The sequence below is a fragment of the Rhinatrema bivittatum genome, chromosome 3, assembly GCF_901001135.1.
Source record: "Rhinatrema bivittatum chromosome 3, aRhiBiv1.1, whole genome shotgun sequence".
NCBI lineage: Eukaryota > Metazoa > Chordata > Amphibia > Gymnophiona > Rhinatrematidae > Rhinatrema > Rhinatrema bivittatum.
In genome coordinates, this window is record NC_042617.1 from 265,465,526 (window position 1) to 265,481,655 (window position 16,130).

General features: G+C 43.9%; 1 protein-coding gene across 1 annotated transcript in view; it reads left to right on the forward strand.

The window, feature by feature from the left end:
• LAMA2 (laminin subunit alpha 2) overlaps positions 1-16,130 on the forward strand; it is a 1,492,466-nt gene that overhangs the window by 1,240,783 nt on the left and 235,553 nt on the right. Inside the window, 3 exon segments of the mRNA XM_029596813.1 lie at positions 2,210-2,373; positions 8,462-8,600; positions 12,298-12,400. Coding sequence (XP_029452673.1) covers positions 2,210-2,373; positions 8,462-8,600; positions 12,298-12,400 — 406 coding nt within the window.

Consider the following 16,130-nt stretch of genomic DNA (forward strand, 5'->3'; position numbering starts at 1 on the left):
TCCTCATCGCAAGTACCTGCGCTTCACAGTAGACCAGCAACATTACCAATACAGAGTTCTACCATTTGGACTGGCGTCTGCTCCCAGAGTCTTCACCAAATGTCTAGCGGTCATAGCAGGGCACTTGGTTCAGCCGTGGCCTCCAGGGACTCTGCTATACGCCTTTCCTCCGTGGCCTCTGCTGGGCGCCATCATCCACAAGATTCAGAAACACCGGGGCCTAGTTCTTCTAGTGGCACCAGACTGGCCAAGAAGACACTGGTACGCGGACATGAGAAGACTACTGGCAGGGGAGCCTCTTCCCCTGCCTCCTCTCCGGGACCTTCTACGTCAAGGTCCCATCCTCCACGAGGATCCAGCTCAATTCTCTCTTACGATCTGGCCATTGAGAGGGCTAGACTGAAGAAAAGAGGTTACTCGGAGCCTGTGATAGATACACTCCTCCGAGCTCGCAAGTTTTCCACATCCCTCACCTACGTAAGGATCTGGAGAGTATTTGAAGCATGGTGCGACACTCATGGCACCAATCCACATACGACCACAATCCCTATTGTGTTGGATTTCCTGCAGGATGGAATTCAGAAGGGTCTCTCCCTCAGCTCCATCAAGGTTCAGGTGGCTGCGCTGTCTTGCTATGGTCCCAGGAGGGATGGCAAGACCATCGCCAAGCACCCAGAGGTTTCTCGCTTCCTGCAAGGAGTCGAGCATATTCGTCCGCCACTGAAGTGGCCAGTGCCCTTATGGAACCTTAACCTTGTTTTGGATTTCCTCGCGGGATCCACCTTCCGACCCCTTCGGGGTCTGTCTCTCCGGTCTCTAACCTTGAAGATGGTATTCTTGCTGGCTGTATGTTCAGCCCGCCGCATCTCAGAGCTACAAGCACTGTCCTGTCGTGATCCGTTTCTCAGAATCACTCCTGAGGCTATCCATCTTCGCACGGTTCCCTCCTTTCTACCGAAAGTGGTTTCACAGTTTCATCTTAACCAAACCATATCCTTGCCTACCACGGCGGGTTTGAAGAAATCTGAAGAAGGGCGTTTATTGCGCCATCTCGACATTGGCAGATTACTGCCCAGATATCTGGAAGTGACACAAGCACTACGAAAGACGGACCATCTGTTCATCCTGCACAGCGGGAAGAAGCAAGGTGAAGCGGCCTCGCGGCCCACCATCGCCCGCTGGATTAAAGAAGTTATCAGAGCAGCTTATGTGGAGGCTGGGAAGTCTCCGCCTCTACAGGTCAAGGCTCATTCTACCAGAGCACAAGCGGCATCCAGGATGCTGTCGCCTGCAGAAATATGTAAAGCGGCGACATGGTCCTCCCTCCATACCTTCTCCAGGTTCTACCGTCTGGATGTCCAGGCTAGGGAGGACTCAGCATTTGCGAGGGCGGTCCTACATGGTCCTCAGGCAGCCTCCCGCCCAGGCTGGGAATAAAGCTTTTGTACATCCCATTCGTTCTGAGTCCATCTGGCTACACGCCAGGAAATGTTGAGATTACTTACATGATAATCTCCTTTTCCTTAGTGTAGACAGATGGACTCAGCATCCCGCCCAGCTGCCTGTGTACATGGGTTTCACCGATTCAAGGTAAGCCATGTCATCTGTTTCCATAAGAGCGTACACTCTACCAGGTGTTAACGCCTTCCGGTTGGGAATGCTGGCGGTCCCCAGCTACTATCAATCGGTCAGGGGAATCCTGTTTTCACTTTTCACTGAGCGTCAGTACACACATTCATAACAGCTTTTGCAAGGAAGATTACTAAGTTGCTACGCTTCCTGTGGAGGTATATATACCCCGTGCTGATGTCAGATCCGTCTCCAACTGCTAGCACGTGGATACTATACCCATTCGTTCTGAGTCCTATTCGTTCTGAGTCCATCTGTCTACACTAAGGAAAAGGAGATTATCAGGTAAATAATCTCAACATTATGCTTCAATCTTGTCATAACAAAAAGCACAGGTTAAGAAAAGGGATGCTCTAAATTGAACGTCCGTTTTCCTAACTGGCTGACAGCCACCTCTCCCAGGTGCCCACTGCCAAGGAGGCGCTAGAGGCATGCATTTTCCCCTAGCGCCACCTTTTTACCAGGCGCCCGGGAGAGGTGGATCAGCGTGCGTGGCATTGTCCTGAAAGAGATTAGTTTGCATTAGATTTAAGTGCTCACATTCAACTGACTAAAGATTCTCTCCTTCTGTGGTTGGCAGGATCTGAAGGAAATTAACGATAACCTGGGACCGCTTTCTAAGCAACTGAAAATGAAAATAGATGATCTCACTGAAGAAATAGAAGAACGGCAGCTTCCAGAAAAGGTGTTACAAGCTGAAAACCATGCAGCCCAACTGAATGAATCATCGGCTATCTTAGACAAGTATGGCATCCATTCATCATTATTTCTAATCCTCTCTGAGTAACAACAGAATGGAGAAGGTGTGGGGACCGTGTTTGGCAGATTATACATTTTGAGGATAACTTTCAAACAACAGCAACTGGTGGCATTTATGCATGTATATGGCTGCATGTAGTTTTCCCATGGTCTTTTAGAACCCATGTGCATCACATATGCATGTATGATAAAATGCACACATTTTTACCCTGCAACATAAACACATATGTATGTTTTCATGTAAATATATACATTAAACATACATACTTTTCCTACATATTTTAAAAATATACATATGTATAATTTATGTATGAAAATAAACTGGGACTTACATATATCAGTATGTAGAGATCTCCATAGATTGCTACCAAAAGGATTATTCCATTGTTACAGGGGGAACAGAAGAGTAGTTAGTGTGGGTTGTAACTCCCCCATGTGGGAACCTGAGATAGTGAGCTCTCAAGAGTATATAAACCTCTGCCTCCATCTTAGGGGGAGGACTTTTGAGTTATCCCTTGTAAGTGCAGCATGCAACTTTGCTGTTCCCTTAGGGGCCAATTTTAAAAGCCTGGCGCGCGCAAATCCCGGGAGATACTCGCATGGCCGGGCCGTGCGCGGTCCGAGCGCATTTTCCAAGTGGCCTAGCAATGGGCGTATCTCCCGGTACATGAGGAAGTGCTGGGCTTTTAAAAAGGGGAGGGCCGGGGATGGGGGCCGGCCGGGATAGCATGAACTGGCAGCCAGCCAGTGCGTACAACTTACTTCTGCTCGGAGGAGCAGATAAGTTGTAAGGTAGGTGGAGTTTAGGTGTTGGGGAGGAAAGAGTAAAGGGAGGAAGGGATAGATAGGGGGTTTATGGATGTTCCCTCCCAGTCCGCTCCTTTATTGGCATCCACGTGCACATGCACATGCAGATATAAAATTGACACGTCCATGTGCGCACACCGAGTACCGATATAAAATCGACACGTCCATGTGTGCACACACGGACGCCCTTGCCTATTTGAAAATTTACCCATTTTACTGATTTTTCTTAGAGATGGACCCATGGGCCTCTTAAGGGAGAGACCTGGGTTTAGTAATGTGGAAAGGGTACTTTTGCCTAACCTTATGTCTCCTTGGGACCTTTTTGCTTTTAGGAGAAGGAAGTTTATCCACCCTTCCTTTCACTATTTTTGGTTTCCTTTTTCTTAAGATTTTTATTTTTTGTAACCTACCTGAATCCCCTCAGATCCAGGGGCTCAGAGTGTAACATCTTAGAGGAGCATGTCTTTCTGACCAGAGAACATGCATAGAGTATTGGAATGAATCTGGGTTCATTTCTGAGGAGGAGAATAAGACATGTAGCACCCTTTTGGTGTGTACATGACCTTCTCATTGAGATAACCAGGGGGGAAAGGGAGGAGCAGGGAAGTACCATCCTGGTAAAACTGGGGAATAAGCAGAGTGACTGAACAACTGGACTAAAGATATGAAAAATGGGTCTTTAATTAAATCTAAATTTGGAAAATAACATCCTATCCGCCAAATTTTGGGAGGAAGCTCCAAAACTACCTCATTAACTGGAAAAGATTAGGATGAAAAAAAAATGCACATCAGTAGCAGTGTAAATCTAATGGAAGCTTAAAATCACAAGTTTATTGAGAACTAAAGCGGTGAATGGATTATAGAGAATAAGAACTTGTAAGGTAATATTTTCATCAACTGTCCATTTTCATTTAGTAAAAGTCAAATTGGAAACCACCACTTGCTTCCTGATTGTTATTACTGCTGTTTACGACAGTGTGATTTTTAGTGCTGCGTGCTATAGAATTTAATACTAACTTGACTGTTAACCAACGACAGGGTCTAATCTTTCCCCCAACAGAGAATCCTGGACACCAAATTGGTTTAACATCAAGTGAGAACTTTACTACCCAGACCCTTTCTTTGAAGTGTGGTTCTAGGGGCCTTTATATGGGACTTTCATCTTGGGGATACAAGTATATTTTAATACATGTGTGCATAAGTGAAATTACCATTTTAGCCAATTAGTCCAGCAGTTCATCCACACCTTCTCTAGGTCATAAAGACCTTCCTGGTCCTTCAGCCTGAACTCCACCCAAGTTCACCCATACCTCCCATCCGGCCAATAGTACACAATGAATACGTTTAATATCACATTTGCACGATAATTAGCAGGTGAAAATTTACACAAGTAAGTTGGCAAATCTACCTGCGTCTCTTTTAAAATAGCAACTTACGTGTGTGAATGTTGGCCCCGCCCTGGAACGCCCCTAGGCCACTTCCTTTTTATATGTGTGAAAGCAAAAATATGCACGTATGTTTGAGGGCCATGCCAGATGAAAAATATGTCATCTGTGTATCTAGACCACTGGGTAACAAACTTGAAGAGAGGGGATGGATATATTACTGTTTCCTCAAATTTTGAAACATATAAGTTGGCGATGTCGGGGGCAACTGGGGACCCCATCGCGACTCCGTGGATCTGGAGATAATATTCCCGCTGGTAAGAAAAGTAATTGTTAAAAAGCACAAGCTCCAATAACGACACAAGGAATTCAGTGGGAATGCGTTGGGGACGTACACGATTACTTAAGACGTCTTTGCCCTCTAAGCTAGCACTGTGGATGTTGTTAGATCTTTTATGGTAAAAGTTGGCTGCAGTTTTATCATGACCCATTTTGGGAACCATAATAAATTAATAATTCGATGTTTGGTAAATTACGTGTGTGGGGGTTTTGATTTAAACACAGGAGGATATGAAAATCATGGGGCTGGATTTTAAGATGTACGCCCGATTTTTTAACATGCGCACGCGCAGCCGCGTGCATGTTATAAAATCCGGAGTCGGTGCGCACAATGGGGTGCACACTAGTGCACCCTGCGCGCGCCGAGCCCTAGGGTAGCCCCAATGGCTTTCCCCGTTCCCTCCGAGGCCACTCCGAAATCGCAGCGGCTTCGGAGGGAAATTTCTTCCGCCCCCCCCACCTTCCCCTTCCTTCCCCTACCTAACCTGCCCCCCAGCCCTACCTAAACCCCCCCTTTAACCTTTATTTTACAAGTTGCGCCTGCCAGCCAAGTGCTGACACGCGATCCCCTGACCTAGCAGCCCTAAGGAGGCCTCTCCACAGCCCCGCCCCTTTTTTCAAGCCCTGGGACATACGCTCGGCCCGGGGCTTTGCGTGCATCACCAGGCCTATGCAAAATAGGCTCGGCACGTGTAGGGCTTTTAAAATCTGTCCCATGGCTTTTTAGCGCTGTTCAAATTTTACCCTATTGAAAATGACCTCTTGTTTATTGGATCAAGGTCATTTTCAATAGAGTAGATGTCAAGCCAGTGCTACACTGTCTCCTCAAGTTTAGATCCGATTGGAGATCTTTTATGAAAGTTATTCCACCAGTTGGATGGATTGAATCTCTGCTGAAGCATTTTTAGCTCTGGTTGAAAAATGCTAAAACTCTCCACCTTGCTCCTGATGCGACATGCAACTGCCAGTCAATTGAGCTTATTAGCTGATTGTCCTTTAGCACTGCCTAATGGAATAGTTTTCTTGTCCACTTTATTTCCAAATTCACATATCTCAGTGCAATGGACTAACAGACACAGTAACTGCTGCAGTTGGTCATGACATCAAACGAGATAGTTTGAACTATGTAAGGCTAAAGAAAATAACCCCGCATGACGAGCAGCTAATGGGTCCCGTTTTTTTGTTATCCATCCAGTTTGTTGTTTCACTTTGTAACCTCTGCAGTTAAGAAAATTTGGTTGATTGTTTCAGCTTCTTTGTATGTCAGTACTGCAATAGCCTGTCTTTAGGTTGTAAGAGACAGCTAATCCAACCCAAGCTCTTTAATTCTTGTTTCAAAATATTTTGAGTTTCTTAAGAAAAAAATTCCCTTTGAGAAAAGAGCCAAATAAAATCATGCCTGAATCGCCTGTTCTTTCTGACCTTGAGAAAGGTGGGTGCCCTAAATAGTAGCTCTAAATAGATATTACCCTACCTCCAAGTTGATCAGTATCTAGGATTATTAACCCAAATAAGGGGGTTCTGAATAAGTGGAATATAGGTTTGGCCAGAGATAATGGGAAGTAATATTAACAAATTTACTGTACATTTCTTTGTGCTAATGCAATGCAACCAAAGCTCTCTGTGTTGCGCTGGAGGTTGTCCCTTGGCCTGGTGCAGGATTGGTATGGCCCTCCGGTCATACCCGGAGAGCGCCTGCCACCAGGAGGCAGAGCACAGGAGGAGACAGAGGCTAGCTGGAGCTTTGCCAATAGCAACCCAGGGTTCCCTCAAGTTGAGCCCTTGGTTACTCGGGCCACCTGGTCTTAGGTGGGCCTCGCAGGATCTCCAAGAAAGTTCAAGGGAGTGGCCACCACGAACAAGGGTGTGTGGTCGGTGTGCAGACAGGGAAATCCAGAGATCGCAGGAAGCCAGAAGACAGTGTCCAAGTGTATAGCAAGGATCAAGGCCAGAGTATCAGTCCAGGATGGTCAGCCAAAGCAGGGTCGGTAACAGAGGTCAGTCCGGGCATAGTCAGATCAGACAAAGGTCAAGTTCCAGGCGGCAATCAAGAGTAGTCGGAGTTCAGGCAGAGTTCAGTACCGTGAGATCAGTCCGAAGGGCACTACCAGGAATGGAGAGATGAAGGAACAGGAGACACAGGAGACGCTAGAACAGGAGACACAGGAGACGCTGGAACAAAAGAGACACTGGAACAAAGGAACTGGAACAGGAGACCAAGAGCAAAGACACTGGAATGCAGGAAGGCAAACTAGAGACACCGAGTGTACGATCCGATTGCCAAGGCACGGTTCAGGGGAACAGGCCTTCCCTTTTATACAGAGGGAGTGTAATGTCAGCGTGGAGTGCCGGGTTCGGGTTTCCCGTGCTTGGCCCTTTAAGTAGAGTGTCGTCAGCCACGCGTGCGCCTAGGTGCGCGGCCGAGGAGCTGGAAGACACGGAGCCTCTCCGGGAGCTCTGCTGTGAGGCCGGTGTTGGAGACGGTGAGCAGGGGAGTCGGGGATGCCGCAAACTCATGGCAGAGGGAGTGAACCCGGAGCTGGTAGATGGATGGGAGAGGTGCGCATGACCGGCTGTGGTGCGAACGCGGCCGGGAAGTTCAACACTCTAAATTAGCATGCACTAGGAAGGCTGGAGAATTCCAAGTACTTTGAAAAAGGCTTAAACAAATATCAGAAAAATCATTTAAGGCTCCCGAATTGTGAAGGTGGAACTAGATATACACCCAGTGAAGTAGAATTTTTGTAATCTGAGAAATACAGATTTGCGTTGCCTTTGGTCTTATCACCTTCAAATGGAACATCTAGACCTGGAGTTTACACCATACAGTAAGTACCATTACAAATACAATATATGGCTTATTTATATGTAAAACCATTTACATATAAAAACTGTAGTACCGCTGAGATCTCGGCATACTGGTGTCTATATTCAAAGGACTAGCTATCTTTAAATAAAAATGTCAGCCACAACCTAGCCTGCTAAGCTGCGGCTGAAAGGCTTAAATCTAGCTGTCTAAACTTAGCCGGCTAGATTTAAGTCAGCTATGGGAGCACTCTGGGATAGTTGACCTAATTGCTCTCCTGTTCTTCTCCCTGGGATATCCTAGTAAAACTAGGGAGGTAGATTTAGCCTTTCAGCTGAGAGGGTGGGGGGGGGGGGGCAGGGTGGAATTTTCACCCCACAGGATCTATCAAAAGACAAAGAATTTATGAGAACCATAATATTCAAAACAATAACTGCAGCAGCCAGCATGTGATTTACTACCTTAAGCATTCATCACATTATAGACCAATGTCGTGCCACTGGACTTAATCACAGGAAATATATGTAGCTAGAATTAACACTGTATAAGTGATTTAACTTTTCTGCAAACTATATGTAAATAAAATGAATGTTATGTAACCCAACCTAACTATACTGTAATTTGCTTTGAAGTGACTGCCAAGCCACAAAAAGCAGACTAGAAATCCTAAAATAAATAAAAACCTCCCTGCGTTCTGACTGTAGTTTTCTATGATATGCTCTGTTTTACCTTTCAGGATCCTTGCTGAAGCTAAAAACCTTTCCTTCAATGCCACAGTGGCTTTCAAAGCTTACAGTAACATCAAGGACTCTATTGATAACGCAGAAAACATTGCTAAAGAAGCCAAGGCTAGTGCAAATGAAGCAATACAGCTGGTAAGGATGTTTTTCTTTTTTTAAAAAAGGAGCTTCCCTGCCCTTGGGAAAATTGTGGGTGAAAGGGAGGGGGATTACAGAAGAGACTCACATCTAGAAACAGGCAAAGAATTTGTGGCAAATTCATTTGATAAATATATTCTGAGTACTTTATATGGGAAAACTTTTTTGTTTCATACTCAACCAGAAATACATATATATATGTATATATATATATATACAGTATATATAATTATATGCATCAGAGAAGTCAATGGCTTGAGTTTTTCTTTCTCTTTCACAAAAAACTCACAATAACTCAGAAATCGCTTTTGGGTCAAGCGTATGTAAAATTTAAAAACTGACACAAATTGAGATGAACTTCATTCATAATCAAAGAATTGTTACATAATACTTTAACGGGTAGATTTTACAAAGGCCACGCATGCACCCATAAACGCGTGCAAAGATACGTGCTATTTTATAAAGTATACGCAAAAGTTATAAAATACTTTTCATGAATATTGAGAGAGAGAGATTCTTTATAAGGCTCAGTCTGACACTCCAATATGGACCATTGTAAGAGGGCACTTTTTCGGGTGAGTTTTCGGGAGGTGGGTTGGGATTTGGGGGGTGGTGTTACAGACACATTGTAAAACTGACATCATTAAAGAATTTTAGACCTTATAAGTGATTGATTTGTACAATGTAGCTAGCACCGACTGCAGTGTGCAAATTGACTCCTCTTGTGCCTAAAGTCATCCTAAGTCAGAAATGCTGAGATCTACTTTAGCATGAATTCAAGTCTCAGGTTGAGCAATGCTAACAAAGAACGTAATCCATATAACAATTCTAGGGACTATACTGCACAACACATGTACACTTTGTCACATACCTACTGTGTGTTGTTAATTCATACTTTGCTTATTCAACAGTCTGGAGATCCCAGTTAGTAAATGGGACTCTGTTTTTTGTAGTAAAATAGAGTGCCATCATTAATCTATTTTTTTCAGTATGGTGCATGAAACTGGCTATGTAAATGTTAGCTTTTTTCAAAGTGCAATCAAAGATTCTGGCACAATTGTCAGGCCAAGTCTAATTACATAGCCTCTTATTCACCTCCAGCTACGTTTTTGTATGTAAATGTGACCTTTACATTTCATTCTCTCATATGAAAAGGCTTTAAAAATCAATTCTAAACCTAACTGGTCATATGTAATGACATTCAGAGATCAGTATTTTGGATTTTGCATACTAATCTGGTTTATGCATTCCTTACATTTTCATGGCAAGAAAAATGTGTGAAAATTAATTTTTGTAAGCATTTCTTCTTATTAGAAGGATTTTTTTTGGGGGGGGAAGAATGAGAATTCTTTTTTCCATGGTAGCTCTGCTATGAATTGCATTCCTTTGTGCTTTACATTGAGAGAAAGCACAACTAATCCCAGTATGGCATGACAGGAAATGATTAATCCTTACCCAACATGCAGTATAGAGATGAAGAGTAAAATATAGAAAGGTTAACCTTAAGGTGAAGCTTGAGGTAGTGGAGAGAATCATAAGAGTCAAACACAGTGACCGTGCTCAGATTTCATCCGGAGTCTGCAGGTTGCACTGCTATGTTACAACCCCTTAATATGCTGCTAACCCAGGCCATTATACAGCATCCTAGATAGGCTGCTGTGAAGGAGGTAGTGGTACCGCATTATTTTAACATAAACATTGGACAGTGGTTGTTGAGGAGGACTCTTCCCTACCATAAGGTTTATAAACCATAAGGTTTATGCACATAAAGCTTGCACAGTGAGAGATAAGGCAGCAAGCACAGTATCCAGCACCCCAAGACAAATAGTGAGGGGCAAGGCAGGGAGAAGAGTGCCACCTAAACCCCAAAGCTTGGGTGCAGAGCAAGGCAGCAAGCGCACTATGGTAAACGGCTGCTATAAAATTAGTCCAGGACTCAGCTTGCATGAAAGTATGCATATAACCTGATTTCATAAATACTTTTATGCAATCTGGGGCTAGGCATACTCTTGTATTAGAGAGGGAGATTTTTAAACAGCTCGCATAGGGCTAAAGTCTGCAGGTACTTTATATCTTTAGAAGTCAATAGTCAACGCCCCTTGGCCAGATAAGTTGTGACTTATCTGGCTAAATGTCAGAATTTTTATATTCAGCTGTGTTCAACAGCCCAATTTTGCTAGATAACTATTTGTCTGGTTAAATAGTTATCTATCTAAGTGGTGGGCGGGATGGGGGCATTCTGGAGAGGAGCTACTTATCTTGCTAGCTTAAGCCAGAGATGTAGGAATGTTAAGACTTCTCTGGCTGAGTTAGTAGGATAGGTTAGACCTGCTATCGAGCAGCTCTACAGTTAGTCAGATAAACGTATCCAGCTAGCTCAGAGTTATCCGGGTATATTCAGTGGTGCAGCCATGCCACTGAATATCCCAGCTAAGCTAGCTGGACATGTTTACCTTGCTTCCTACAGGGTCATTTATCAAATCGTGTTAGGGCCCTAATCCCGTGATAAATAATGCATCGCGAGATGCATATGTCAAAATTTTTCCTGAAAGGCAAGAGTAAATTGCTTTGTGATGTGCCCAAAACTGGATTTTTAGCATAAATCCCATTAGGGAGAGGGACGGAGGGAGAGAGAGAGACTCTTTATAAGGTTCTCTTATAAGTAAACCATTTATACTACTGAAGGAGGGGCAACTTGTAACTCGGGGTGAGGTTTTGGTGGTGGGCTAGAGTTTGCGGGGGGGACGGGACGGTTTTACATGCACAATCAGAGGTGCGAACAGCACTGTACACATCAGTGAAGATTTGATGTGATTTGGAGTGAGGAAAGATACACAAAGATGAGATTTGTAGATTGTACCCTCGACCTAGTTTGATTCACTCTCTACCTAGCTGCCTATCGGATTTATCCAGATAACTTAGCTGGCTAACTCAGCTCCTCCCAGTTATGCCTCCAGAACATCTGAGTTATCTGGCTAAACAATTTTGAATACGAACCTCATAGATTTTAGCATAAGTGGACTTTAGCATAAGTGGACTTATGCACATAATTCATGGGTTTGGCTGCTCCACACATGGATTTATAAGATGAGTCAAACCCTGCTTTCAGAAGGTGTCACTTTGTACGTGCAGCTTTACACGCATGTTTTCGAAAATCAAAAGTATACATTTATATCTTTTCCCCTGCTCCAAAACTGTCTCTTGCAAGGTTGAGTAAAAGTCCACGCAAGGTCAGGTTTCCCACATTGTTTTACTTATATATCCTGCCAGTGGATTTTCAAAATGCGTTTTGTTCCCATAAATGATCATGAAAGTTAAGCTCTAAGAAAGTTTGTTTGTAAATTACCCATGCTAGAGCAGGCGTAACTTTCTGAGGGAGAGTTTGTGTGCATTCCAGGCATCTTAGGGCCGGATTTTAAAAGCCCTGAGCGCGCCAGGCCTATTTTAAAAAGGCCTGGCGACGTACGTAAAGCCCCAGGACACTTGTAAGTCCCGGGGCTTGCAAAAGGAACGGTCCAGGGGTGGGGCGTGGGTGGGGCCAGAGTCGTCCGACACAGCAGCCATTGCTGCTGTGTCAGAGGATCGCGTGTCGGCAGGGGCTAAAGCCAGGACTCGCTCAGCTTGTGCTTTTGGACATGGAGCTATATATAGTTGCTGCCATATTGCTAAGTGACATTTCCTTTTTTGTTTATAGGTAACTGGTCCCCAAGGGTCGTTAAAAGATGGAGCCAAGAGCTCTCTTCAGAAAAGCTTCAGAGTCCTGAATGAAGCCAAAAAGCTTGCAAATGATGTGAAAGGTAACCAGCTGGGCTTCCTTTTTATTCAGTTTTTGTATAAGTACATTGCTATTACTATTTTTGCATGTGTGAAGCGCCTTTGTCTAAGGCTTTGGTCAAAACGGGGGAAACTTTCTTATCACGCTGTGCTATATTATAAATTACACTGTGGAACTCATAGATTTTACAGGGGTATGAAATGCCCAAGGCAAATGGACAGGAAAGTAGTGGATGAGATATATTTTATTTATTAAGTTTAATAAGATTTATATTACTAACCATAAGAAAACATATAAATCTTGAATGGACTTAATTATCAAAAGAATAATACTTTCTAAAGAAATTAGATTAAATATTGACTAGCGTGGGATAGTGTCCTTAAAGAATCTAATCTAGAATATTTTCTAGCACTAAATTTGGGTCTGTGTCCTGAAGTGCATTAGAATGTTAATAATCTGCTGTTTAATGTAATATTTACTTAACTAATTTGATGCAGAATGCTGCAGTGTTAAAATGGCTACAATTAACTGGATGTAACTATTTTAACATAACAGCACCAATACCCTCTTCTGCAAATTTATTTTGGAAAGCATTCCTGATGCTATGTTTCTGCATGCTTTTCCTACTTCTTTAAAAAAAAAAACTACAATAGATGCCTTTATCTCCACTCAAAATAACAAAAGCTGCTTTTTTTAAGCATTCCCAATATGATTATTTATTTAGATTTATATTCTACTTTTTGCAGTGCATTACATTCAGGTACTGTAGTATTTCCCTACTCCCAGAGGGCTTACAATCTAAGGCCTGGATTTATCAAAATGTGGAAAATAGTGCATGTGATGGGAAAAGGGGTGTGTTTTATGGTAATAGGGAGTTTATTGCAATTATACTATTGTGAAGAGCTAAGTTACTGCAAATTGTGATAACTTTTTCATACTTTGAGATAAGTGCCAGAATGTGGTATTTCCTACATACAACCTGTGGAGGGGGACCATGTTTACTACTAGGAGAGAGAGAGAGAGAGTGAGAGACACTAGCCATAATGACAGCACCCTAGTTACATATTTATATCTCTATGGGAGGCTCACCTAGTAACTCGAGGTGAGTTTTAGGTATTAGTGTAGGGGGTTAAGGGCCACTTTCACATTCAATGTGAGACATACGAACAGAACAGTGCTCTCTTGTGAAGATTTGATGACCCTCGGAGTGAGGAAACTCACTCAAAGATGAGATTTGTGCAGTGTTCTCTCAACCTAGCTTGATGGACTCTCTACCTGGGTAACATCAAGCTAGGTTGAAAGAACATTGCACAAATCTCATCTTTGGGTGAGTTTCCTCACTCCGAGGGTCATCAAATGTTCATAAGAGAGCACTGTTCTGTTCGTATGTCTCACATTGAATGTCAAAGTGGTCCTTAACCCCCTGCACTAATACCTATACCTCACCTCGAGTTACTAGGTGGGCTTCCCATAGAGATATAAATACGTATCTAGGGTGATGGTGTTATGGCTCTCTCTCTCTTTTCTTCCCCCCCCCCCCCCCCCCCCCAAGGGTGATACAGCTTTAATGCAAGCTATCACATAGCTTAATGCTACTGAAAAAGTTGTAGTTAAAGCCGTGCAATAGAGCTTTGCAAAACAGTAAACCCAGCCCACTCCTCCTCTTTTTCGGATTTGCATCGCCCCATATGATATGGTGCTATTGCATGCGTTAAAGGTGTTTTCGCATGCGTTAAGGGCTTATCACATGCAAAAACGCCTTAGTGCATTTTGATAAATGAGGGGGTAAGATTGTACCTGAGGCAATAGAGGGTAAAGTGACTTGCCCAAGGTCACAAGGAGCGACAGCGGGACTTAAATGCTGGTCACCTGGTTCATAGCCCTCTGCTCTAACCACTAGGCTACTCCTTCACTCCCTAAGTAGCATACAGTCAGTAAAATCCCCAAATCACAAGTGATTTGATCGGTAGGATGTAAAAAAATTGAAAGCCCATACCTTCAGATTTAGGAAAGTCATATGCAAACATGCAGGTTCTTGCTATATTGCAACATGCGCATTCTCCATGCTGTTAGTAAACCAGCTAGGACCTTCTGTTAACTAGCTACCGTGCAGAGTAAGGCGCGAAGTCCCCTGTGCTAAGTGGCCTGAATTGATTAGGCTGTTTAGCAGGGGGGGATTTTTGGTTTCCCTCCCTGTTGGCGCATATCTCTCCCTCCCGTTGCAAGAATCCGCCCTCCCATTGCAAGACTCTGAGGCATCCATCTCTTTTCTTCTCTCACTCCCTTCTCTCTCATAGCAGAGGAGGAAATCCCCCAAGTTAGGCACCCTTCTGATGAACCAAACCCCCCACTCTGGAAGTGATACTCCCCTTTCCAAATCAGGCATCCCTCTGAAACAAAATGACCTCCGTACCAAGGCCCTAAGCATTCCCTCACCTGCTGCCAGAGTCTAGACTCTCCACAAGATCCAATCCTTACAAGTAGCCCTGGGCATGCCCGCCCATCCCACGCTGCTAGGGGACACCATTCAGCAAAGAGCTGTGCTGCAGGCAGGAGGGCTTTGCTTTAACGTGTTCCATGAAGACCTCAAATCTTCTGGAAGGGTAAGAGTATTTTCCGGAGGGGTGCCTTGGGAGTTCAGGGTAGGAGGAATATATGGGGGCTATGGGGAAAGAGTGGATCTTGGGGGGGGGGGGGGGCCTCGAATTTAGATGGGATATGGGGATTTGATCTTGGCAGGGGGAGGGCCTCAGACTCTGGACAGATATGGGGGAGGGGCTTTTATTTTTTCACGGGGGGGGGGGGGGGGGGGGGGAGAGGTCATTACTTGATTAGATGTGAGGGAGAAATCCCTCTCCCTCAAAGACAGGGATTCTTAGCACGTGGAAGGGAGAGCATTGTTCTGGCATACGTGGGAGGAAGAGTGGAAATCCTTTCTGCTAAGTGGCCTTTCATGTTGGATTGCCTAGCACAGGCAATTTGAAACAGTAGCAGCGTACACAGTAGTTGTTTTTGGAATTACCATGCATGCCACTGCTGTGGTCTCAGTAATGTGGCCAAAATGTAACATGCCGATACAAAAACACTTGCATGTTAAATGGTTTTGTGAACTTAATGCTATTTTCTTTTGGCATGAGCTTTGTTGCATATGCCCCTAAGACTCTAATTTTCTCCGGACTAATATGACTTCCAGAGCTGCTCTATAGGGTTATGCTGATTGTTTCCGTCCATCTCTGAAAGGGAGGATGCAAACCATTCTGTGTGTTTGATAACTCCTTGACATTTGCCTGATACAGTCTGGTACTCATGTCACACTGGTTAAGTGGAAAAAAAAAATGGGCAATGATTAACAGGATAAAAACATATATATATGCAAAGGTTATCTATTCTGAAGAGATCAGTTTTCTGGCAAATGGAATTCACTGCTGGAAATGTGCTGGCATTGCAAGGCCTCCTAGCTGTGCCCACTGCTAATGTACTACAGTGAAACTAAACCTGCAGCAGTGTTGACAGAAGACCAACCTCATGAGCCATGCTGTACAAAGTCTTGACTAGAAGAGCTGGTGTGAAATACCGATGGCACTCACTCCATGCAAAATGAGAAGGCAGACGAGCTCATTACTTTAAGGATATCTCTTTTTTTTTTTTGCGCTTCAGGTAGTACATTAGTTAAAGTGATAACAATCCGTAAACCATTCAAGTAATATATCTTCCAGGAAGCCAAGCCAGGGCCATGTTGGAGACAGGGATGT